Source organism: Pungitius pungitius, chromosome 3 (assembly GCF_949316345.1).
Source record: "Pungitius pungitius chromosome 3, fPunPun2.1, whole genome shotgun sequence".
In the NCBI taxonomy this organism is placed as follows: domain Eukaryota; kingdom Metazoa; phylum Chordata; class Actinopteri; order Perciformes; family Gasterosteidae; genus Pungitius; species Pungitius pungitius.
This window is the reverse complement of record NC_084902.1, coordinates 21,599,190-21,623,820: the sequence shown is the minus strand read 5'-3', so window position 1 is coordinate 21,623,820 and position 24,631 is coordinate 21,599,190. Positions and strand designations below refer to the sequence as shown.

At 44.3% G+C, this 24,631-nt stretch overlaps 1 protein-coding gene and 1 long non-coding RNA gene across 4 annotated transcripts; one reads left to right on the top strand and one right to left on the bottom strand.

Annotated features, from left to right (window-relative positions):
- The first annotated feature begins 3,832 nt into the window (after positions 1–3,832).
- Positions 3,833–14,032, top strand: LOC119210328 (uncharacterized). 3 transcript variants are annotated; one of them, XR_005119654.2, is made up of 3 exons: positions 3,838–4,053; positions 4,253–4,502; positions 10,869–14,032. It is a non-coding gene; the product is annotated as an uncharacterized LOC119210328 (long non-coding RNA). The 3 variants fall into 3 exon arrangements; XR_009955932.1 differs by having other exon boundaries at positions 3,839–4,053; positions 10,872–14,032; XR_009955931.1 differs by lacking the exon at positions 10,869–14,032 and having other exon boundaries at positions 3,833–4,053; positions 4,253–5,024.
- A 772-nt stretch (positions 14,033–14,804) lies between these two features.
- On the bottom strand, positions 14,805–23,527 carry LOC119210265 (midkine-B-like). The gene is given in 5 exon segments (XM_037460116.2): positions 14,805–14,860; positions 17,349–17,410; positions 17,412–17,493; positions 19,289–19,456; positions 22,264–23,527. Coding segments are annotated over 5 exon segments (423 nt in total). The 5' UTR covers positions 22,346–23,527; the 3' UTR covers positions 14,805–14,831.
- Between the last annotated feature and the right edge of the window lie 1,104 nt (positions 23,528–24,631).

Genomic DNA, 24,631 nt, shown 5'->3' with positions numbered 1-24,631 from the left:
CCAAACCACCTGTGAGATAACACAGATGAAAAGTTATAAAATCAAGCAGGAAACGAATCAAGGCAAAGATGGGAGTAACAGGGTTCCTTTGTTCGAGCATTCGGGTGAAGGCCAGTTTGACTATCCTCCTTCACATAGCTGCAAAAGACAACTTTTGGGTCTCCCTTTTCTTCTCACATTGCTTCATTACAGACAATAATCAATCTTTTAGCATAAGATTATGTTATAACATATTTTACCATTACAGTATCCAATGCAGGAGCTGGGCACGGACCGCTGAGGGCACATAGGTTCTGTCCCCGGGGCAACCTGGGGGAGCCGGGTCTCCTGGCAAGGCTTGTTGGATTTGTCCCATGATGTCCCATCTGATGGGGGCGATGATGTGTTGTGTGGGCAGGATCGGCCCCGGGGTGTTCTGGGACGTCACCGTGTCATGGAGACGGGAGAGTGCGTCTGCTTTGACATTCTTTGAACCTGGTCTATAGGTCAGGGTGAAATCAAACCGGGTAAAAAACAGAGCCCAACGCGCCTGACGAGGGTTCAAGCGTTTTGCTGACTGAATGTATTCTAAATTGCGGTGGTCCGTTAGGACCAAAAAGGGGTGCTTGGTTCCGTCCAGCCAGTGTCTCCACTCCTCAAAGCCCAGTTTGACTGCTAGGAGTTCGCGATTTCCCACGTCGTAATTCCTCTCTACCGAGGTCAATTTGCGCGAAAAGAACGCACATGGATGTAGTTTAGCGGGCTTACCATGGCGCTGAGAGAGGATGCCTCCTACTCCTGTTTCTGAGGCATCCACCTCCACCACAAAGGGGAGGTTCGGGTCCGGGTGCTTGAGGACAGGTGCTGAGGTGAATCTGTCCTTCAGCTCTCTGAAGGCCCGGGCGGAAGCCTCATTCCAGACGAGTTTCTTGGGAGACCCCTTTAAAAGAGACATTAGCGGTGCAGCCACTGAACTGAAGTTGCGAATGAAACGCCTGTAAAAGTTTGCAAAGCCCAGAAAGCGCTGGAGCTCCTTAATGGTCTGGGGCCCAGGCCAGTTCACTACTGCCTTGATCTTATCCTCGTCCATCTGGACCCCCTGGGAGGAAATTATGTACCCCAGAAATTGTACCTGGATCTTATGGAACATTTCTCCAACTTGACATAAATGTGGTTCTCAAGCAGTTTCTCGAGGACTTGGCGTACATGCTCAACATGCTTCTCCAGATCTGTTGAGTAGACCAAGATGTCATCAATGTACACGATTACACATTTTCCTATGTATTCCCGGAGCACCTCGTTGACGAACGCTTGAAACATGGACGGGGCATTGGCTAACCCAAAAGGCATCACCAGATGCTCATAATGCCCCGTTGCTGTGTGAAATGCAGTTTTCCATTCATCACCGTCCCTGATGCGAATAAGGTTATAGGCGCTGCGAAGATCGAGTTTGGTATATACCTGGGCCTCTTGTAGTTGTTCTACAGCCGCAGGCACCAACAGCAGGGGGTATCGGTACTTAATCGTGGCGGCGTTCAACCCCCTGTAATCAATACATGGTCTAAGCCCGCCATCCTTTTTTTCACAAAAAAGAAGCTTGACGCGGCGGGTGATGTGGAGGGGCGAATGAAACCCTTGGCGAGAGCCTCTTCCACATAATTCTCCATGGCCTGTGACTCTGGCAAAGATAGGGGGAAGATCCTACCTCGGGGTAGAGTAGCTCCTGACATCAGGTCTATGGCACAGTCCCCTGGTCTGTGTGGTGGCAAGCATTCGGCGCTCGTCTTGCTGAATACCGCTGCGAGATCCAGGTAGACAGAAGGGACCCCTGGTGGGGCCGTGGCGGCTGTGCTCTTGATGGTGGCTGCTCTAATGGGTTTAACCAGGCACTGGGAGACACACTTGTCGCCCCAACGGAGCAGTTCATTATTGGTCCAGGAAATCTGGTTCATGGAATGCAAGCCATGGCAAGCCTAAGATAACTTCATTCGTTATGTCGTCAATAACTAACAAAGATAGTCTTTCAGAGTGCAGAACACCCACAACCAGGGTAACCGGCACTGTAACCTGTGAGATGAGACCTGACCCGAGAGGCTGATTGTTAATGGCCGTAATCGGGAGCGGCGGAGAGCAGGGCGACGTAGCTAGTTGAAGTTGTTGCACTAGACGTCGACTAATGAAATTCCCTGCAGACCCTGAGTCTACTAAAGCTGGAACGGTTACTCGCCCCTTACTCCCGATGATAGTGACCGACAACAGACATTGGTGCGAGGAAATGTTTGGGCAGAGAAGCGTGCTCACCTTCAGTGGTTGACCTCTGGTTCCCCGATGAGGGCAGGTGTTCCGGTAGTGTCCAGTCCTCCCACAGTAGAAGCACAAACCCTCTACCCTCCGTCGCTCGCGCTCCTCTGGAGACAGTCGAGTCCCCCCGAGTTGCATTGGCTCTCCCTCCGAGCCAGGAGCAGCCTCGGAGGTGGAGTATGGGAGGCCCCTGGAATGATGACCCTCCCCGCTTCTGGAGCTCTTTTCCTGCTGTCTCTCTCTCCTGCGACGGTCGAGTTGAGCAGCCAGACTGATGAGGTCCTCAAGGGTATTACCCCATTACCAGTTCGTCCTTAAGAGATTCACCAAGGCCATGCTAAAAGGTGGTCATCAGAGCAGACTCCTCCCATCTGCTTTCTGCCGCCAGGGTCCTGAAGTCTATTGCAAAATCGTCCACCGCCCGTTGTCCCTGGCGCAGCTTCAAGAGGCGGCTGGCAGCCTCCTGCAAACTATTGGGGTGATCAAACACCTGTCTTAGCTGTTGCATGAACATGGTCTGAACAGACAGGGTCCTGTTGGCCCCATACTGCAGTGGCCCACTCTAAAGCTCTCCCTGTGAGCCTAGAGATAATAAAGGCCACCTTAGCGCGACCTGAAATAAACTGTGGGGCTTGTAATTCAAACACCAGGAAACCTCTGCAGGACTCGGGGCTACCATCATAACGCTGAGGTGGCGCTAGATGAGGTGCTGACAGCGGTATTGCCGGTGCGGGGGTTTCCATGGCAGCAGAAACTCCGGCTGAAGCAGTAGGGGCGGCCGCCCGCGCGGACGTATGCACCGCGTGCTGCTTGAGCTCCTGAAGAGCTGCTGCTAGGGTGTTTAAGGCTTCCCCGATTTGGCCGAGTCGTTGGCCTTGCTCGGTTTGGACCGCGGCGAGATGTTCAATGACCTGAGGCATACTGAGGTCTCCTCCAGCCTGCTGATCCGGGTCGCTCTGCGCCTCTGCTGGGTCTGGTTGTGGCGAAGTCTTCTGTAACGCGCCACAAGAGACCAGAGTGAACTCAAGCGCAGAGCGCAGCTTTATTAATGGGGTACAGACAAGGATCAGGCGTGGTAGTCTCCGGTGAACAGGCAGGGGTCGAAAAGCCAGGCAAGCAGGGAACAGACTGAGGCACTGTCAGGGAGCAGGCGAGGTCGTAGCTGGAGGTCAGGCGGGGGGTCGAGAGACGGGAGCGCGGAGGTAGGCAGAGGTACGGACGGGGGTCAGGCAGGCGTGAACGAGGTCTGGGACAAAGGAGAGGTCAATAACAGGTAGGCAGAAACAGGATATCGAGAGAACGCTCAGAATGTGATGGCAACATGCACAAGACTTCGCACTGGCCTCTGAGGCTTCGGCAGCTTAAGTGCCCAGCCTCTCCTGATGAGAGACGAGCCACAGGTGCGTTGGTGGGAGTGGCCGTGCCCGCTCAGTGGGCTGATCCTGAATGGCACAAACCACTGTAACGTGACACAGAGGGGTGACTGAGATCCCGAGCTTCGGACCTTAGTCCGAAGCTTCCGGAGACGGGGAACGTCTGTTTGTGACAATAAGTTAAGCATTTATTAATAACCATATATCCTTGGAGCATAATGTGCCCTTTATCTTTGGTGCACAGTGTTGTTGTGTAATAATATGAGTATCAAAATTGATTGAATTGACGCTTTTATTTTGAAATTTTATTTTGACAGCGCATGTTGTTTCCGCTTCCGGTACCGCGAATACACGCTACGCGACACGGACAGTAGATCCGTTAGATTGAGTCAATGATGATGTAAGTTATGTTACCTCAATTTGTACTCATCTGCTCACACTGTTAAGCCTGTTAGCTTAGGTGTGTTTACTGTGTTCACTGTCCGTGTTAATTCTGTAATGTAGTCATTCCATAATCGCTCAATGTTGAGCTAAGTGGCTAATCTGGCTAGCGAGCCTTCATTATTCAGTTTGCAATTTGTTTTCTGTGTTTATTTCAGAAACTCCATCTTTACGTTCATCTTCCTGTCCACTATGTAATTCCTTCTGTCGATTGATCTGTGAGCCTGCATCAACGGATAAATACAGAAGGATAGTAACCAACCAGATGTCTGCGTGTTCTCTGACTGGAACCCTGTAGTGGTCAATGTCCTACAACAAATCAGCATCTCAGGGGGAGAATCCCCAGCACAAAGTATTGACACAAATTACTACGACTGACTACAGATGCATTCAGCCGAGAGTCCCCAGGTAACACGGTCACTGTTTCAATGTCTAAAGCCTCTAACTATGATGACCTCTCAGCTATGTAGTAGAGATGAGCCGGATACTCGGCTGAAACAAATATCCGGTACGGATAAAGCACTTTTGCCGAGTACGAGTATTATACGAGTAATACGAGTCAATATCTGTGCTCGGATTGAATAAAAGTCCTCATTGGGTAGCTGTCTGTGTCTGCGTTCTGTGATTGGCTGGTAGTCACAGCGCCCCTCCCCTACACACATACTGTTTGTGTTGCTGTGTCCCGCTCGGCTCACACATACACATAACTCCTCTCTCCCTCCCTCAGTCAGCGGGTTCGCGGGTCTTTCCCGATAAATTTAAACGATTTCTTCGCCTATTTTTTTTACTTCGGTTTGTTGTTCTTAACTAGTAGAGTTCAGGTAAACGTGGGGCTTGTTAAGACGTGGTGCTTAAGAATGCGACTCGCATTGCGTCTCTGCCTGTCGGAGTTTTTTTTTTCAGTCGGCTCTAACCAGTTTTTTTTTTTTACTTCACGCACTGACCTCTCTCTCCCCTCTCCCTCTCTCTCTCTCCCTCTCCCTCTCTCTCTCTCTCATCAGTTTTTTTTACCGTCTGCTGGCTCTCTTCACGCACTCAGTGTCTGACGTTGACTAGTTGTGTTAAATAACTAAATATTAATATTACAAATTAAGCCACACACACACTTCCCCTCTCTCTCTCATGATCATCAGTGATAAGAATTAAGAAGGAATTCTGTTTTAACCGCAGAAAGGCTTAACCCGACAATTTACGGGGTAAATCCTTCCTACGTCCGGGTTAGGCCCCGCCCATTTTCGGGTTAGGCCCCGCCCAGTCCGAGTACGGATACGGATACAGATAATTCATATGGTTCAACAGATACAGATACAGATAATGCTGTACTCGCTCATCTCTACTATGTAGTAAATATACTCATGAAAGGCATGAATTAAGAAGTGTCACATAATCAAACCACACCACTCAATCCAGGCAACCTGTAGAACAGATACTGGACCAACAGCAGCTGGGACCAATATTTCGGTTTGTAGTACTGAGTGCTCTCCCACAACTCAGCCATTCACCACTCAAGCTGCTCCCAGCTAAACTTCAACACCGTGGTCACAAAGGAATCAGGAATTAGGAATCAGGAAACGTTTATTGCCATAATATGTTAGACATACATGGAAATTGTCTTGGCGATTGGTGCATGACGGAAGACAGTACAGTAATGACAACATAGTTAAGCAATAAGATAAAAATCAAATAAAAGTATTAAAGCTGCAAGCAGCGATAAACGGGCCTTCGCCTCCCCTTGCATGTCGGGGGGGCAGCGGTCAGCCGGACACGCGGTCAAAAAGAGAATAAAGAAACAAAATAAATCAATGTTGGGTGTGGAGCTTCAGGCAGGTAAGAGGTGGAGCCCTTTCTGGTGAAGATGTAGTCCGTGTTTGCCAGCTTAGGGGAGGAAGTGAATGTAAGAGCTAAAGAAGAAAATGAACGCAGTAGGTCACATAAGTTCTGTCTGGATGTTCAAGTTGCCCAGAAGGATGAGCGGAGAGCTGTCATCTGGAAGATGTAATTCTTCCATTCATTGTAGAAGTAAATAACTTCTTCTTCTCTGGAGACTTGTCTGGAAAGATCATTTTCCGCTGTGGTCCAGTCGACTTGGGTCTTTGCCATGATTGCCCACGGTGACGCCAACCTGTGCCGTGTGCTGGAAGAAAAAAAGAAGGCCAAATTATTACATCCATCGACAGTTACACGATATGTAATGGAATGCTGTTGTAAGAACACAGGAAGAAGTCTTTTACAATTATGCACACAGAACAAAATATATATATAAAGAAATGCCATTCCCACCTCGCTGGAGTTGAAAGCCACGTGTCCCATGTGCCATTCCCATTGATGGCCTCAGACTGGTGGCATGACTTTGCACGGGGCATTTGAAAGTATTTGAGCACCAACGTGTATTTTCAGAACGATTAGGGGCTGTCAACAGATTATAGACAATTTACTAGTTAATCACACATTTTGAAAAACATTTATCTTGATAAAAATATTTTTTTCTCTTATATTAACTGTTTACAGTTTAGTAATTTGGAGTTCCCCTCTATAAAGAGCTTGACGTGTATATATTATTTCATTGGAATTTGGGGCATATTAATCATATCATTTAATCTTAGATTCATGCTCATTGTGAAGGAACTAAATATATGTAACATATTGAAAAACATTGAAGACGCACGCTGCGTGCAGATTATAGACAATTAACTAGTTATAGAGGACGGTGTCATCACAGTGTGTAAATAAAGTGTTTCAACTTCCAACTTATTCCAACTTATTTAGGGCACACGGAAACGTAAACAAAGTGGCGTTAATAGCATGAAGAGGTGTCTTTTGTCCCTTTAAAGCTACCGTAGTTTGACGTATGCTAGTTGTTGTTCAAGTAAACGTATAGCTTAGGTTGCTCTGGGCTGTGCTAAATAAAAACCCTCTTGAATGTGGAACATCCAGCACCGGTGCTCCGCACACACACACATCACGCACTGCGCGTAGAGCACCAAGTGCCTGGGGGGGCATAAAAAATCTGGGACGTGAAAAATCATCACAGTAGGCTACTAGTATAAATAACAAATAAAATATGTCTAAAGCATGTTAATATGCAAAAGCAATACAAAAGTAATAGGCCTAGACCAGAATTTCTCTACTCAACTCGTTTGTAGCCCCCGTTGACCGATCGAATTGGGTCGCGGCTTGTCATTAAGGGGTAAAGGTGGGTCCCGGAGCCAGACAAGTTGAGAACCACTGGCCTAGACCAAATTAGGGGAGAAAAGGGGGAACCTCCTGTGCGGCCCCCCTCCCCCCACCTCACAGTGGTTTTTTCGATTATGCCTCAAATCTCAAATGTGGCAGACAGCTTTGAAACGGCTTCGAAAAGTCGGGGGGCGGAAAAAAGAAAAAAGAAGAGACAGCGGGATGATGCTCGCGCGTTGCACTCAGATAAGACAATGTTTTAAATCAGGGGTCCCCAAACTTTGTCTTGTGAGGACCGTTGCTAGTGGTCACCGGGCGGCCGGCTGGCCACATATACTCGCCCTCATAATGTCTGCACGGATCGCCAGTGGGCCGTATTCGGTACTCGTCCGCGGGCCGCCCCAAGTTTCTGTTACCGTTACCGTTTTTATTATCATTGACGTTACCGTTATCGTTTCTGTTACCGTTAGCAATAAGACTAGCAATCATTTCTTAGGTTGCTAGCTAGCTAGCAATGGTATTTCTGATTATGCTTAAAATGGGCCTGCTATTTCTTTTAGCCATCATAGTCAGGTAACGTTAGCCTATTAGCCTTGTTTGCTTTGCACTTCAGGGCGCTTTTTTTGCGTTGGTTATCAATTATGTTCAAACAATCTTATTGTGTTGTGAAAAAGTAGCCTAGCTACGTAATGAAATGATGAGTGGGAAACGGCACTTGGTAAGGTTAACTTTGGAAAAACCCTTTGACTGAACGTGATGTGATTAGGGAACGTTTAAGTGGTCTGGCTGTCATCAGCATCAATGGGGACGTGGCTCAGAAACTGTCATATGAACTGATAGCTGATTTTGCAGCTAGGAAATGCAGGCGTGTGCCTCTGTAGGGCCTTTGACAACTGATGGTAGTCAAAATGTTTAATATAGTTCTATCAGATAGCAGAATGGTCTCTTTTATAGAGATGGCAAAGTAAATTCTACTGTGCAGTTTGTACTTATGTATGGTTATTTGCACTTTAAAATTTGCACTTTATTATTATTATTTGTACTTATGTATATTATTTACTGAAGAAATGTGCACATTATTACTTACACGGTTATATACTTGAATACCTTCTGCGTTTACAATGTTCAGTTCCAAATCTGTGTTTTTAGTAATTGTGGTTGTATTTGGTATTTATAATCTTTTATATCATTTATTTCTTTTAATGTTTCTTTATGTAAATTATTTATGTTTAGAAGTTATTTGGGGAATAAAGAGAACCTAACTAAGACATTCTGAATGGTTGTTGGTTCGTTGGTTGGGGGGGGCAACCATTTGTGCTTAGGTCACCCAAATGGCTAGCGCCGGCCCTGGGAACACGACTCACGTCTTGCCTCATATCATGACAGGTACATTAATCACATGGATCAACTCGACAGCCCTAAATAAGATACATTTGGCCTGTAAAAATATCATTGTTGTGAACTGCATCTGCGCCATACAACCGAGTGAAGCACGGTCACACGGAGACTCCTCCAAATGGCTAATGCTAAACAGCCATGTTGACAATTACCTCCGTAGCAAACTAGTCGCGTTGTCCCTGAAACAGCTGTTTTTATGCACATATCTTCCTAATGGTGTATATCCTACTACAATGAGAGCATTCAATAGCCTAAGGGATACAACATTGCGTTTGTGAACGAGCATATTTAGTACCTCAAAAGCACCTTTGTTGCTTATATCAGCAGTTACAGCTGGCCGACCGGCTGTCCGTCTAGAGCGCCAGTGACCCCCCACCTCCTTTGCCGTTGCTTCAGTGAGCAGAGCAGAGACAGTTTATGGAGATCGCAGAGTAAACGTGTTCGCATCTCCACCCGTATGTGGCAGAATATGTGCATTTAAACCATATATGTAATTATATTGAACTAGGAACCGCCAGCGCCCCCCCACCCCCCTCTCCCTCCCCTCGTCAGCTGTTCGCATCGATCGTATGTGCCCCCCAGCAGTATCTGGCCCGAACCTGAAATGAGTTGGATACCCCTGCTCTAAAGTGTAAAGTCAACTTGTAGGTCAAACAGGGTGCCGGCGCTGCTTCGTCGAAAACTTCCAGGGGGCGCTATGGAGGCAATTTTTCACTTTTGATCCAAAACTCCACATCAGGTCTGTAAAGGTCATCACGTAAGAAACTCAGAGGTTCAAGAGTTTTAGTTTGCCAAGGCTCAGAAGATGTGTGTCGTCACGGCAACAAAGTTGGTCCAAAACTCCCAATATTCACTGTAACCTATCATCACATTCTTACGTCTTATATTCCCAGATTTGAAGTGGATCAGATTAAAGGGCTAGGAGATGGACATCTAACTGTAGAAATTTGCATTGACCTAAGCAAATAGGTGGCGCTATACTTTTTCGAAAATCACTGCATGGCAATACTTATAGGCCTACACAAGCATCACGAATAAACATTTATAGCCAGAAATATCAATGTTCCTTGGTGTTATAACATTTTACATTTTGTCCAATATTGTCCAAACTGGACGCACGATCACGCCCAGGTAGTTTTATGAAAACTCTTGATTTTAATAACTTTTGACCCCACGGTTGTCAGGATCAACTTGCCAGATTATGAAATGGATCGGATTTAAACTCTCGGAGGAGGTCGTTCGTTTGTAAATGCAAAAAATGAAGGAAAGTGCAAAAAATACAGAGAATCACTATAGCGCCCCCTAATGTTCTAACGGAAGTTATCATGATAGGCCCAGAGCGCCTTCGAAAGTCAGCTGTCACGTGATACAGTCTCTATGGATGGAATTGCTCTGGTATCCAACAGCACCGTCAGAAATCTTGGAGTTCTCTTCGACCAGGATATGTCCTTCAACTCTCATATAAAGAAGACTTCAAGGACTGCCTTTTTTCATCTACGTAATATATCGAAAATCAGGAACTTCCTGTCTCAAAGTGATGCAGAAAAACTAGTTCATGCATTTGTTACTTCTAAACTGGATTACTGTAATTCTTTGTTATCAGGCTGCTCTTAAACCTCTCCAGCTGATTCAGAATGCTGCAGCACGTGTATTAACAAGAACTAAGAAATGGGATCATATAACTCCTGTATTAAATTCTCTGCACTGGCTTCCTGTTAAATCAAGAATAGAATTTAAGGTACTTCTCCTCACCTACAGGGAACTTGCTGGTAAGGCACCGTCTTATCTTAAAGAGCTTGTTACACCGTATTGCCCTACAAGGCATCTGCGCTCCGTAGATGCTGGGCTACTTGTGGTTCCTAGAGTTTTAAAAAGTAGGATGGGGGCCAGAGCCTTCAGTTATCAATCTCCTCTTTTGTGGAACCAGCTTCCACTTTCAGTCCGGGAGGCAGACTCGGTCAGTTCATTTAAGATAAAGCTTAAAACGTTCCTCTTTGATATTGCTTATAGTTAGGGCTGGCTCAGGTTAGCCTGGACCAGCCCTTAGTTAAGCTGCTCTAGGCTTAGACTGCCGGGGAACTTCTTAGGACACACCGAGCCCCTCTCTCACGCTCACACTCTCACCTTCCACAATAATCCATGTTTTATTAATGTACATCACTAATTAAGCTAATTAAGAGTTTTTTGTGCTTTCTCGCCTAGCAGGTCTCCTTGGATCATAGTTTCGTGCGGACCCCGGTTCTGACTCCTGGCATGGCTCTGCTGACACCTGCTGCTGCCATCATCATTACTTTAAATATGATTCATATTACTGTCATCATAAACCAACATCTTTCTGCTCTCCCTCCCCACAGAAGCCTCTGTGGATGGTGGTTGTCCCTGCAGTGGTCCTGCCGTACACCTGTTCTGCTACTTGCAATTACTTGTATCATTTCTGTTAGAGAAATTGAATGTATTGTACATCTTTTACATTGTTGATTCTGTACACATGACATCCATTGCAGTCTGTCCATCCCGGGAGAGGGATCCCTCCTCTGACGTTCTCCCTAAGGTTTCTTCCCTTTTTTCCCCATTGAAGGGTTTTTTCATATTTTGGGGAGTTTTTCCTGTGCCGATGTGAGGGTTTCGGGACAGAGGATGTTGCATGTGTACAGACTGTAAAGCCCTCTGAGGCAAATTTGTAATTTGCGATTTTGGGCTATACAAAATAAAATTAATTGAATTGAATAATGTTCGAGGACTCAACGTGAACATATCCTAAAGATTGGTGAGGATCGACGTTAATAACTTTTGAAGTTATGGGTCTTTCCTTTTCAGGCCACACCCCTTACAAAATTCATTGGTCCATAACTTTAATGAAAAATGAGATATCAACATTCTTTCAATAAATTTTGATGGCATTGAGCCAATGATCATTTTGCCGAAGATTTCGTAAGAATCGGGCCAAGCGTCTGGGAGGAGTTTGCAAAAACGTGTTTTTCACTAAATTCAAAATGGCGGAAAAAAACACCAGGCGCATTTCCATACCATAATTGACTTTTTTGTAGAGTAAGGTAGGGCTTTTGCCCGACTTTCAGTCGGCTCAGGCCCTAATTAAAGCTGCGAGCAGCGATGAACGGGCCTTCGCCTCCCCTTGCATGTCGGGGGGGCAGCGGTCAGCCGGACTCGCGGGTCAAAAAGAGACTAAAGAGACAAAATAAATCACTCTCGGGGCTGGTATTCAAACCTCAGTGTTATTAGTTTGCAGTGGTGGTTGTTTTAGCCTTGTTTTAAATTGTGTGTAGTGTTATTGTCGTTGGTCAATCACTGTTGGCATAAATTCTTTTCATGTGTTTAAATAAAAGTGATATTGGACTATACACGCAGAAGCCTCTGTCCGTCTATGGTGTACCTCATATGGGACTTTTAGCCATAAGCGTAAATAATCAAATTCAGGGTCTCTCCCCTCAAAGAGAGACATTGCTCAAAGTATTCTAAGTGTCCATTGGGTCACATTTGGATAAAAAAAACCTCAGCTAAATGGCATGTGATGCAATGTTAATTTTGTTGACGAAAACTATGACAAAAAATATCCATTGACAACCTTTTTTCCATGACTAAGACAAGACGAAAATGGATCTTAAAAAATAAAAACTATGACTAAATCTATGATAAATTTCATTAACGTGACGAGACGAAAACGTTGGCGGTGACGAAGTCACAATACTTGGACCCGTACGGCGGTTATTAGTGTAATGATGAAATCATCCACGAACCCAGACCGCTCGGTCACTGTGGGGGCAGCAGTGGTTCTTGTGCACCGATACGGACCGCGACGACTATTTTAAGGATGCGCGAGTGTGTGCATCCTTGGTTTAGCTCAGCTGTTGGCAGGCTAAAGCCACGGAACTTCAGAGACCGATGTGCGTAAAGACACAACCACTAAACAATACACTATCCTTGCGGTCCCTGTAGATATGCATATCTACTGTTCCGTTCGCAAAAACCCATACAAAGCTGAGAACTACTTTAAGTGCCGTGGACCCCATTCACTTCCATAGTAGGAAAATACTATGGAAGTGAATGGGGTCCATCAACTGTCTGATTACCAACATTCTTCAAAATATCTTTCTTTTTGTTTAGCAGAATAAAGAAATTCATACAGGTTTGAAACAACTTGGGGGTGAGTAAATGATGACACAATCATCATTTTTGGGTGAACTATCCCTTTAAAGAGCACAAACCCCTCTTTAATATGACACCAAACAACATTCACCTCTAATTGTTGAGATACTTACCATAAAAATCCTCAACAAACAAATTACTCACACAAAACGTCCTGATAATATATATTTAACATTTAGAGTATTCACTTGCCGTAATATTGCATATTGAAACATTAGAAAATATCTAGTTATTTGAATATATAGCTTTTAAAATTCAAAGCGGGTTTTTAACCCCCAAATAACATTCGTTAGCTACCTCTTCTAACGTGTAACGTGTGGGCGAGTAATAATTAAAATAATCAAATGGCATCATTTAAGGTTTTTTTCTAGAGAAGAAGGGCCGTCGGCGGCCGTTATGAGTTTTAAATGGTTACATTAGAATATCCAAAGTTGCAATTAAATAAGTGAACTCAACTCTGCTAGCTACAAAAACAGTGCAAAATAGCTTATGCTGTGTTATTTGACTTTAGCTAACTGAGTGGCCATTGCAGTGACTTTTAAGTGACAATTTGACAAATGACAACCTGACACCAACACTCAGACTTTATAATAGCAACAACCGACAACGATTATGTTTGTTGCCTTATTATAATATTCATTAATTGAGGTAACTGTTAAATGGTCATCATCTTTGTTGTGGCCCAGCCAGGCCCACACACACTATCCTCATGCACCAGCCCTGATTAACACTCCCTCACTGTTCATGTAGCTACCTGCTTGCTTACAGTTTCAATGACACTCTCCTGCTCACTCTGTCCCTCCTTGACTTCATTATCAGACTCAGACACCTGCTGCACCTTCTCCTCTGCTTTGGGTTGCCAACCGTCCCGTATTACCCGGGACATCCCGATTTATGGGCAATTTTGATTTGTCCCGGCCGGGGAACAGCTCCAGTCCCGATTTCCAATCACAGCCTGGTAAGTCAATGACGCGCGAAAAACTCCCGGTTGTTGTGACGCATCAGACCAGTGTGTGCGCGGGTGAGAGCTGTCCTATCTGTTGAAATGAGCAGTGAGGCTGGCGCTGCAAAGAAAAAATAGATTGTGCAAGCCCGGCCGCCGACCGCTAGCACCCCCCGCGAAAGTGTCCCTGATTTGGGGTTGGGAGACTTGGCAACCCTATGTTTCTGCAACATGTCGTCAGTTACTGTAGTAGTTTTGACAACTGAAGCTACAGCACTAAGTATGTCGGTTATTTTTGGACATGTTGAGGCATCAACCTCTAGATTATTTTTTATTTTTTTTGGCCCGCAATTTCTCCGCACCCCCCTTGCTTTTACACTTGGCCTGCTACTCTCAATTATTTGTATCATTTCCGTTAGAAGAATTGAATGTATTGTAAATCTTTTACATTGTTTATTCTGTACAGATGACATCCTTTGCAGTCTGTCCATTCCGGGAGAGGGATCCCTCTTCTGACGTTGTAAGGGTTTTTTCATTTTTTGGGAGTTTTTCCCTGTGCCGATGTGAGGGTTTCGGGACAGAGGATGTTGCATGTGTACAGACTGTGAAGCCCCCTGAGGCAAATTTGTGATTTTGGGTCATACAAAATAAAATGAATTGATTCAGAACGGATAACAAAACGGGGAGTTTAAATAGTTGACGTTCCCAGTGAAGCAATGGTGGAGGACAAGAAGGTTTGGAGGCAATGATGAGTCACTTAATGAGAACACCTCAACAGGGAAAATGTAATATAACAGGTTAAACAAATTCATAAAGGTGGTGGTTTTGTAAAATGTATCATATTAATATTCCAAATGCACTTAGATTTGGGTTTAGGCAATGCTCCTTTTATTAGTCCTAAAGAGATTATTTGTTCAAAAACCATACATAATGAGTTTGTTAAGGCTAAGAAACCTCTATTCAAATTTGTCTGAAGGAATCAGGACACGATTCTATAAGTGTTTGGTTCACTGTGCAGCTGTCAGCTGGCTCTCTGACTCTTTTCCACAAAAAGACTCCTAGTTGCCCTCGCCTTTTTTCTTCTTTCCTGGGAAGAAAGACAGACAGTTTCAAACATTGTAACTTTGATTCACAAAATGGTCTATAATTAAGAACATAACAGAAGTTTCAGATGGTCCTGATAGAAGGCTGAATATTTCCTATGTATACATGGAGAGTTCTGTGTTCTGTGAATAATAGAAAAGCTCTATACTATTCCAAGTTAACATATTTCCCATGCGCAAACATCCCGGGTAAAGTCCACTCTAAGGTGATGGAAAGAACTGTTTGGTAGGTAGTCGAACCAAGAGGTACTATGGTGATTTTGTCCTTGTCGTTGAACAACGGACCAGAGCTTCTCTCTTTCAAGGTACATGGAGGGGGCCTTTCAGTATGCTTCATCCAGTCTACATGTGTTTTGTAGACCAGGAGAATGCATGACCGGGTCCCCCAAACGGAACTGGAAGGTGCTGCATGAGGACAGGTTGAGGTGGTCCCTACTTGTCGCCATAATCCCTGTACGCCCAAAGCAAGAGTAATTTCCTCCAGTGGGGGTTAGCCTTCGCCAGGGCTGTGACTTGTTAACAATCCTGTTTTGAGTTTCCATGGACAGGATATCAAGGCGCAGTCAAGGGGGAGGTGGGTTTACAGTTCAGGGTGCTGCAGATCTCATCTGACTTTTTGTATATGATGTGGTCCTGATCATCTTCGGGCTATGACCAAACTCTCACTGGAGTGGTATGCAGCTGAGTGTGAAGCGGTTGGGATCCATTTATCTTTTACCGCTTATCCGGAGTCTGGTTGCGGGGGCAACAGCTACAGCAGGGGACCACAAACTTCACTTTCCCCAGCCACATCTATCAGCTATGACAGTGAGATCCCAAGGTGTTCCCTGGCCAGTGCAGAGATCTCTCCACCTAGTCCTGGGTCTTCCCCCCCCAGGGCCTTTTCCCAGGTGGCCGTCTCTGGAACACCTCCCTAGGGGGGCGCCCAGGGGGCATCCTTACCAGATGCCCAAACCACCTCAACTGGCTATTTCAATGCAAAGGAGCAGCTCCTCACGGATGGCTGAGCTTCTCACCCAATCTCTAAGGGAGAGGCCAGCCACTCTCCTGGGGAAACCCATTTTGGCCACTTGTACCCATGACCTAATTCTTTCGGTCATAACCCATCCTTCATGACCATAGTTGAGGGTAGGAACGAAGATTGACCGGTAGATCAAGAGCTTTGCCTTCTGGCTCAGCTCTCTTTTCGTAACAAAGGTGCGGTAAAGAGAGTGCAATACCGTCCCGACTGCTCGGATTCTCCAGCCAAACTCACTCCATCTTCCCCTCACTCGTGAACAAGACGCTGAGGTACTTTAACACCTTCACTTGGGGTAAGGACACATTCCCAACCCAGAGTAAGAAATCCATTGGTTTCCTGCCGAGAACCACGGCCTCAATCACAACCCTTTCACACTCTGCTGCGAACCACTCCAGTTGGAGTTCACAGACATAAGATGCCATCAGGACCACATCATCTGCAAAAGCAGCAATGATGAATTCACAGCCCCCCCGAACTGTAGACTCCTCTCCCCGATTACTTCTCAATATCCTGTCCAAACCACAAACAGGATTGGTGACATGGCGCAGCCCTGGCGAAGGCCAACCCCCAACTAAATTGTCTCTGACTTACTGCAGAGAACCCGAACACAGCTCTGACTCTGGCCGTGCAGGGATTGGGATCAGCACCTCTAAATCTGAGTCTGGAGGAATTAAAGTACCTAGTAGCTTGTTCGCAAGTGAGGGGAAGATGGAGTATGAGTTTGACCAGAGAATCTGAGCAATGGGGGCCGGTATGGCAATTTCTTTTAATAGTTTGTTGAAGGGTGGCTGGCGTTTCCCTTAGCGATAGAGTCAGAACCGCAGTCATCTGTGATGAGCTTGGAGTAGAACTGTTGCTCCTTTGCGTGTATAGAGGTTGTTTGATATCTGGTAAGGATGCCCCCTGGGCACCTAGGGAGCTTTTCAAGATACGGCCAACTGGGAAGAATAAGGTGGAGAAATTATATGCACACTCTGATAACGCCCTAGGATCCCCCAGTTAGAGCTGGTAGTAGGGGCCCGGTAAAGGGAATTTCAGGGCCCCTGCTTGAACTGTTTCTCTTGTGACACGACCCCATTGAGCAGTTGAAGATGAGATGAGCGATGAAACTGTACAGACATTCATGGTCCCCACAGGACACGTATGTACCTGATCGGGATGGCTTCTAGTGAAATGTCTGGACTTCTACCATGTCCTCCTCCACCTTCAATTCTTTGATACATGGCCAAATACACAAAGTTGGTGACATTATTGTCAGCCTCCCGAGCACTTTACTGTGATTAACACTTGGGAAGCAGAGTTTAGCGTGCAAAGACATTAAATCAATTAAGATGGTGAGCATGATGAACATTATACCTGCAATACACAGAGATGTTACTATGGTCATTGTCAGCATCTCATTCTTAGCTTAACATTATCATCTTACCTCACCATTAGGAGCTCAGTCTCACCTTTGCTTTCAGTGCAGGGTTTGGAGGCAGAAATAGCCTGTTGACATTCCGCATTTAACAGTCTTCTTCAATGTCCCCATTCTGGTTTGTGAGCCAGAGCTAGGATCACACTCTTCCCAACTACCAAAGCGATACTTGCAGTCAGCTAAAAGAGAAGTTACACAGAAGATAAACTCATGCATTTTTGAATATATGCATGGTCCAGTAAAGCAGACCTATCACATCTTTAAAACATGTATGAAAGTTTAACCAAGTTAATTCTTCCTCAACACAATCATGCATGTTTTAAAACCAATGTGTCTGACCTTTTGACAATAAGTACATTGTACCTACTGTTTTTCATAACAATACATGGCAATCTTCAGGTATTTTGAAAAAAAACATAATATGCCAAATATAAGTTTTTTTGCAAAATCATAGAACAGGGAACTTGAATGTAGTGGAGACTATGCACGACTAGCTCAGCTGGACCCTGGATGCAGCTGGTTGGGAACATAAACGTAAAGAAAAAAACGTTTTGTTGTTTTTGAACGTCTTTGTCATAGCATATTCATTCCTTGGTAAACTAAAGCTATGTTCATTTTAATACCAAGTTTTTTTTTATACAGTAGACTAACTTCTTATAGCAGTGAGTAGAATGTATGCCCACACAAAAGTACACCATCACCATGATTACTCGCAGCTTTCGGGGTCCATCAAAAAGCGTGAGTGGGCAACTTATCACACTACAGCAAGCACAATGACTAAATTGACTCAGGTAAGTTTTGAAGATATTACTGGGGTTAATATATTATTGAGAAGACAAACAAGCTGCTAGTCATTAACAAACGGACAGCTCATTGTTGGAGAAAAGCTGTATGTATCAATTTTGAGCCGATAGGGAGTTGGTCATGGCTACTGTAGAGTGGAGGCACTGGCTGTGTTCGAAAACCCTTAATATGGGGGTGGTGTTCATAGGGAATACACCTTTTATTTAACGTTCATATTTTTGTTGTTCGATGAACGAATTAGTTCTCACAAAAGAACAAAATGTCCTTTTTAAAAGTTGTATTAGAAATGTTTGCATGCATGTCTGCTTATGACAAGGTAAATATTATTCAATTACCCCAAAATTTCCCGTTAATTCCCGTAGAAAGTTTCCAACTTTGAATATTCACGTAATTTTGCAAGTCTAATCTTTAGTCTGATCTCATTTATTATCTGCTAGTCATAACGACAAAATCTGACTTCTCACCCTTCCATTCATTCAACAGCTGCCTTCCTAGTTATCGGATATATAGTAAGACAATGTACTGTCTCACCAAATCACAACCATAGTTATCTTATGGAACTTTGTATAGCGTTGCACCAATTGAGCCTGACTCAAAGTCGACCTCTACTTGTCCTCGATCTTTTTAAAAACAAATAAATGTTTTGTCTTTTCTAAATATTTAATACAATACTGACTCCTAACTAACCACTACGGTTCAGACCATCACTGATGAAGTCATTTTTACGTTGTCTGCTTTAATGGAAAACTCATTTTACACCTGTCTAGTCACTTTTACTGCGATTCAGACATGATGAGGAACAAATAAGTGGATACATAACAGTGCAGGTATCCTTTAAGAGAACACGTGGTGAATCTCTGAGAACCATGGTTAAACATTTTTTTTGTCTTCAGAGTAAAAGCTACAGGCTGTCTACTGAATCGTTGTTTCTGAATCAATTTGAATGCGGACCTCCCAAGTCTACACTTACAGCTGCTGTACAGGGTTGCATCACTGGTTCACGATGATGTTGTGTTCACATACTGTACTATAAGGTCATTTAGTGTTTGATTTGCCCTTTTCTGTCCCGGTCTTCCCTGTCTAACATTACCTCATACCTAGATACACATAGTTTACCCTACACCAGAAGCATCCAATGAAGCGTTGGGCGTGTGCGTGTGTGTGTGTTACCTCCAATTTCCTTTTTCCAGTTGCAAGGTACTCTACATTTCATCCTCTTGTTCTGCTGCTCACATGATCCTTCTCTAAACCCTGCTCCACAGTCCCCGTTGCTAGGGACACAGTTGCCATAGCGCCAGTCGGTGCATTCTGACCCCGACTGGGAGGGCTGGTTTTTCTCTAAGGACAGAACAATCAGACATGCTTTGTTCAACATTATTCCATTAGTACTGGTGTAACAGATATGATCTGTATGCATCAACCTCCACTGTGTAATGTCAAATCAACTTTGAAAGACTTAGACAAGAGTTATTAACAACCAGGTACTAATACAATACTATGATTCCTGTAGTCTCACAGTAAATCTCAGACATGAATTTAATATCCCTCTTCTCGCCTACAAAGTGCTAAGTGGTTTGGCACCAATCGCCGCCAGTCGGTTCATTCGCACAGCTTTAAAAAAAAAAGTGCATTCGATTTTGCATAGAATCTACTCTTCGCTTACTGCTTCGCTTTTGTTGGTAACAGCGTTAGGTGTCTTGCCCAAGTACACATGACATGTGACATGTGGGTAAAACGGAACCAGAGCCTTCATCTACCAAGCTACTCTCTAGGGCAGGGATTCCAAAAGTGGGCTGCGCGAGAGGAAACATGGTAAAAAAACAATAGGGTTTTTACATAAAAGATGCATTATAAAACTACCCTTTGCACAATTAAAATAAAAAATGTACAATTTAATAAATAAATACGCTTCAGCTCGTCCATTTACTTACATACTAGCTGGCTGAGATCGGGACACTCTCAATCGTGAGAGGAGCGGGATAGATAGACGCTTCTATAGATTTATCTTGTGGTTTACTTTGTTTGTCATTTCAAATTCCCCTACCTGATGATCAGTCGTGATGAGTACATTTTTAATTTTAAATAATTTGGCCGCTATGTATGGAACTGTGAGTGTGTCCTCATCCTTATTGCTCCTTTAAAGTGACGTAACTGGAGTTCATTGAAACTTTGTTGCAGTGTTTCAGAGTATTTATGTACTTTTTGTCCCAATTCAGAATTAATGTGATACAATGTTGCTGCTCCTTTGTTCGGCTGCAACATTCAACAGCAGACTAAATATTCTGAACAAACATCACCTGTGCGCTGTTGTGGGAAATGGGGGGTGCATGAACCCAGTTGAAATGTAGAAGGGGGTGCGTGGCCTAAAAAGTTTGGGAACCACTGGGCAGGGGTCTTCAACTAAAATGTAGAGAGGTCCAGTTAGACAAAACTTCTCAAAGCAAAGTTTCGGAAGATCATAATGTGACTCGTTTCAAGAAGCAGGTTTAGTGGAAACTCAGTTTGTTAACCCAGAGATGAGGGAAACTCAGGGTCTGTCACCATGGTAACTGAGCCTGTGAACCTAACTTGGTCAGGAGCAGGTTTTCTTCAATTAACCCTGAGTTTCTGTCACAGTCTCCTCCCTCTGACACCAGTCCAGGCTTCTAACAGTGTAAAATGTAATTTTTCCACTGGGAATTAGTAAAACGTAAGGATTACGATTAGTGTGTACATTAAATACTAACTGACAACACTTTATGGGAACTTACGTGTTGACAGAGCATCAATTTTCTCCTACGCCGTGTCTTTTGCTGCAGTAGTGGTGTTGCTTTTTTTTCTAATTACAGTTTCATACTCGCCGTACACTTGCATTAATATTTCCAGCTCAATAGGATTGAAGTATGCCGACCGATTGTTTGTGGTTGTTGCCATGGTAAATCGTAGGATCCATTCATGCTGCCTTTATACTGTGATGTTGCATGAACCAACTCTAAACAGCTGTTCTGAAACTCAAAACTCAGTTTCGCATCTCGGGGTAAATCTATAATCTCCTACTTGAAATCGACCCCTGTGACTGCAAATACAAATAATGTTCTCTTGATTAACGAAATAAAGTAAAAGTAGGGCTGCATTTTTAAAAAAGTGAACATTTCTGCATTTTCAAATAAAGCTCTTCAATTCAGAAAAAATAAAATGACGGGACGATGAGCTTGAATTTTCCCTTATTCGTTTCACATTTGGACTTGACTGTTTCAGCAAATTATACACGTGGAGGTGCTCATTGAGCCCCATTATGATGTTTCAACCGTTTCTGAGCAGAAGAGACACTGGTTTTGTCACACGTCCCTTTCTCAAAACGTTGCTATCTCTTTTCTTTTTACTGTCTTTTTATTTTTAATTTGCCGCTATCTCTATCGTCTGCCCGCAGTATTGAGACAATATCATTGTCCTGCCTTGAATGTAAAGAATTGATTGGTATTACGTGGGATGGTTTAACTAATGCAATTGGTCAGTGCTTTAAGCCACTACTATAAAGACGAGTAAAGCCGTGCAGTCAAAAAGTGCGCTGTCACGTTGAAATCACAAGTCTCTTTTTAGCTTTAGGTCCGGATGGGACAGCTTCTGGGTCCGGATCGTGGTCCACTAGTTAGTAACCTTTGCTCTAAGGAAACCAGCCTCCAGTTTTTATTCATCTTATTATCTCACACTCAAACAATTCCTTCAAGTAGTGCGCTGCTTAGAATTTCTGTTTGAGTGCAAAGATGACCCAATCCTGACACAGCAGCTTGGTGGAGCTAGTTTGAAAGTCTGAGCAGTTGGAAGTCGTTGCTCAGTGACAACACCTCATTACTCTGATCTGCCTGCTGAATGTGCTTCCTGTGGCAGCCAGGGTGAGTTAGCATTAGTATTACAGTAAGCTGCTTTCAGCAAGGACGGGGAAAAACTTGCATTTATAACAAGTTTGATACTATGCGTCTTGAATGATTTGCACATTTTTTAACATGCCATATCTTTACGTGTGAAATACAGAATGTTATAAACAGTCCTATGGGTACAATATCTATTGTTAGTATCTGTCAGACCGTCAATGAGATTTGGGCTTCAGCAACTTGCAGGAACATTAAGTATATCCTAACATGACAAGCATGGAAAAAGAATCCTACCTTTCTTGTTTTTCCCTCCAGCTATACTCTTGACCGCAATAATAGTAATGACCATTAGCAACATCAGGAAAGCAGGCCTCATCCTGAAAAAAGACAGGTGAGTGTGATTGGGCTGACGAGTGAATGTGACTAGCAGGTGTACAGAATGAACTGATTAGGTGGAGTGAGAGGTGGAAATGACAGGGTAGGACTGACAGCGCTGTGACACTTACCACATAATTAAATCCTGTGTTAGTTCAGGTTGAGAGGTTGACAAGAACCAAAACCAGGCGAAAATGAAAGAGAAACGAGCAGACAGACAACTATAAGAACAACAAACAGAACAGAAAAAAGAACGGGAGAAAACTGTGCAGAATGAGTTTGCAGTTGAAGTGGTGGGTTTTGAGGGCCTTGTTTGAATGATGATAGGGGGGAACCTGGTGGATTTGGATGGGGAGGTGCAGCAGCTGAGGAGGCCCTGTCGCCTCCAGGTCGCCCCAGGTCCAACACAACGCTTGGTCCTGATGGTCATCAGGGTGTTAGCATTGGTGGAACTGAGGCAATGGGCTGAGGCATGGAGGGGGAGGAGGTCTGAAAGGGAGGTAGGGCCCAGGATGTTTAGGGCTTTGTAGGTGGTGAGTAATATTATGAATATATCCTGTATTTGACCGGGAGCCAGTGGAGGTAAAACAGGAGGTGAGCAGTAGAGTGGCAGAGTTCTGAACATATTGGAGTTTGTTGAGGAATTTGTTGGTAGAGGCTTAGTGGATGTTGTCTTAGTAGTAGATTTAGAGTAGAGTCTGGAGATTATGAGGGCATGAATGAGAATTTCTGTGGTGGCAGAGGAGAGGGAGGGCCAGAGCCTTACAATGTTCCTGAGGTGGAAGAAGACAGTCTTGGTGATGTGGTTGGTATGGAGTAGGAAATAAATGGTGGGGTCAAGGATGATACAGGGGTTTGCGGAGCAGGGTGGAGGGGCTGATGATCTGGCCATCAATGTTGAGAGAGAGGGCTGATGTAATGAGGGAGCGGATGAGGGAGGTAGGGCTGATGATGATGTATTTCAGATTTTTTGCAGTTGAGTTTGAGAAAGTTCTGTTGCATCCATGATTTTATGTCAGTGATAGTGGAGCATGACTGAGGAGATAACAACCGGCAGCTTCCAAGAAAACCCGACCCAAACTCATTATGAGAGAAGAACTTTGCTCGAGAAACTAGAGGTAAAACAGCTGGACCCAGATCATTCTGACCTCACAATCAGAAAACGGACTGGCGTTACAGGGAAGCCGCACATACCACGCTTCTGTAGAGACGCAGGGTTCGAAATGAGGGGGGTCTGGGGGGGTCCCAGACCCCCTATAAGTCATTAGGGACCCCCTATAAGAATTTATTTTTAGAATTTGGGGGGTCCCTGACAAATATTTTTAAAATTAAAAATGAGTGTGAAAATGATCGGTCTTTAGTGACGTTTTATATTTATAACAATAATTTATTTAATTCCTAGCGCGATTGGGCAGCAATCAGCGCAGCTAATAGCATCACAGATTGTTGTTGTGGTCCTCCGGCGTAAACAGTACAGTCTATAGTGCAGACACGTATGTTATTGTTGAATATGGCAAAAACGAAGCCTCACAAAGAGTGCAATCCCTAATGAAAATCCTGTAAGTGCTTCGATTATGTTTTTATCGTAGTAAAATATTGGGAGTTGGTGTTCCTATATCACAAGTTGCATTAACTAACTTAGATACCCAGTGTAACGTAATGATTAGAAGAGTGCGTTTGTCAACGTTTCTTGCTAGCTGTATGTGTATGAAGCATAGGTATGAAGCCAAACAGTCTGCCAGCTAACAGCAGACATAGGTCCGAGACCCGTTGTTACACCCCTACTGGTTTCCCTACGCGTGCGTGTTTGTGTTTACCCGACAGCAGCAGATGTGTCTGCGTCTGTTTCCTGATTCGTCACACATTCACAAACATATTGCTGAAAATCTACAAAACGCATCATAAATCCATTGCAGCGTTCGCGATTGTATAAGTGAGCACTACATGACAACCACGTATGAAAACATTTAAGAAAATATATTTAACAATTAAGGTGGACGTCATGAGCGATATGAATGAATGAGGTGGAGCAGGACCCAATGCTGTTTACCAGAGGTGTGGACTCGAGTCATGTGACTTGGACTCGAGTCAGACTCGAGTCATGAATTTTATGACTTGAGACTCGACTCGACAAAACGTACAAAGACTTGCAACTCGACTTGGATTTTAACATCGATGACTCGTGACTTCACTTGGACTCGAGCCTTTTGACTCGAGAAGACTTTCTACTTCCCATGAAAACCTGGGGGAAAATATTTTCACACGCTCTGTTTATCTGCATCGGTCA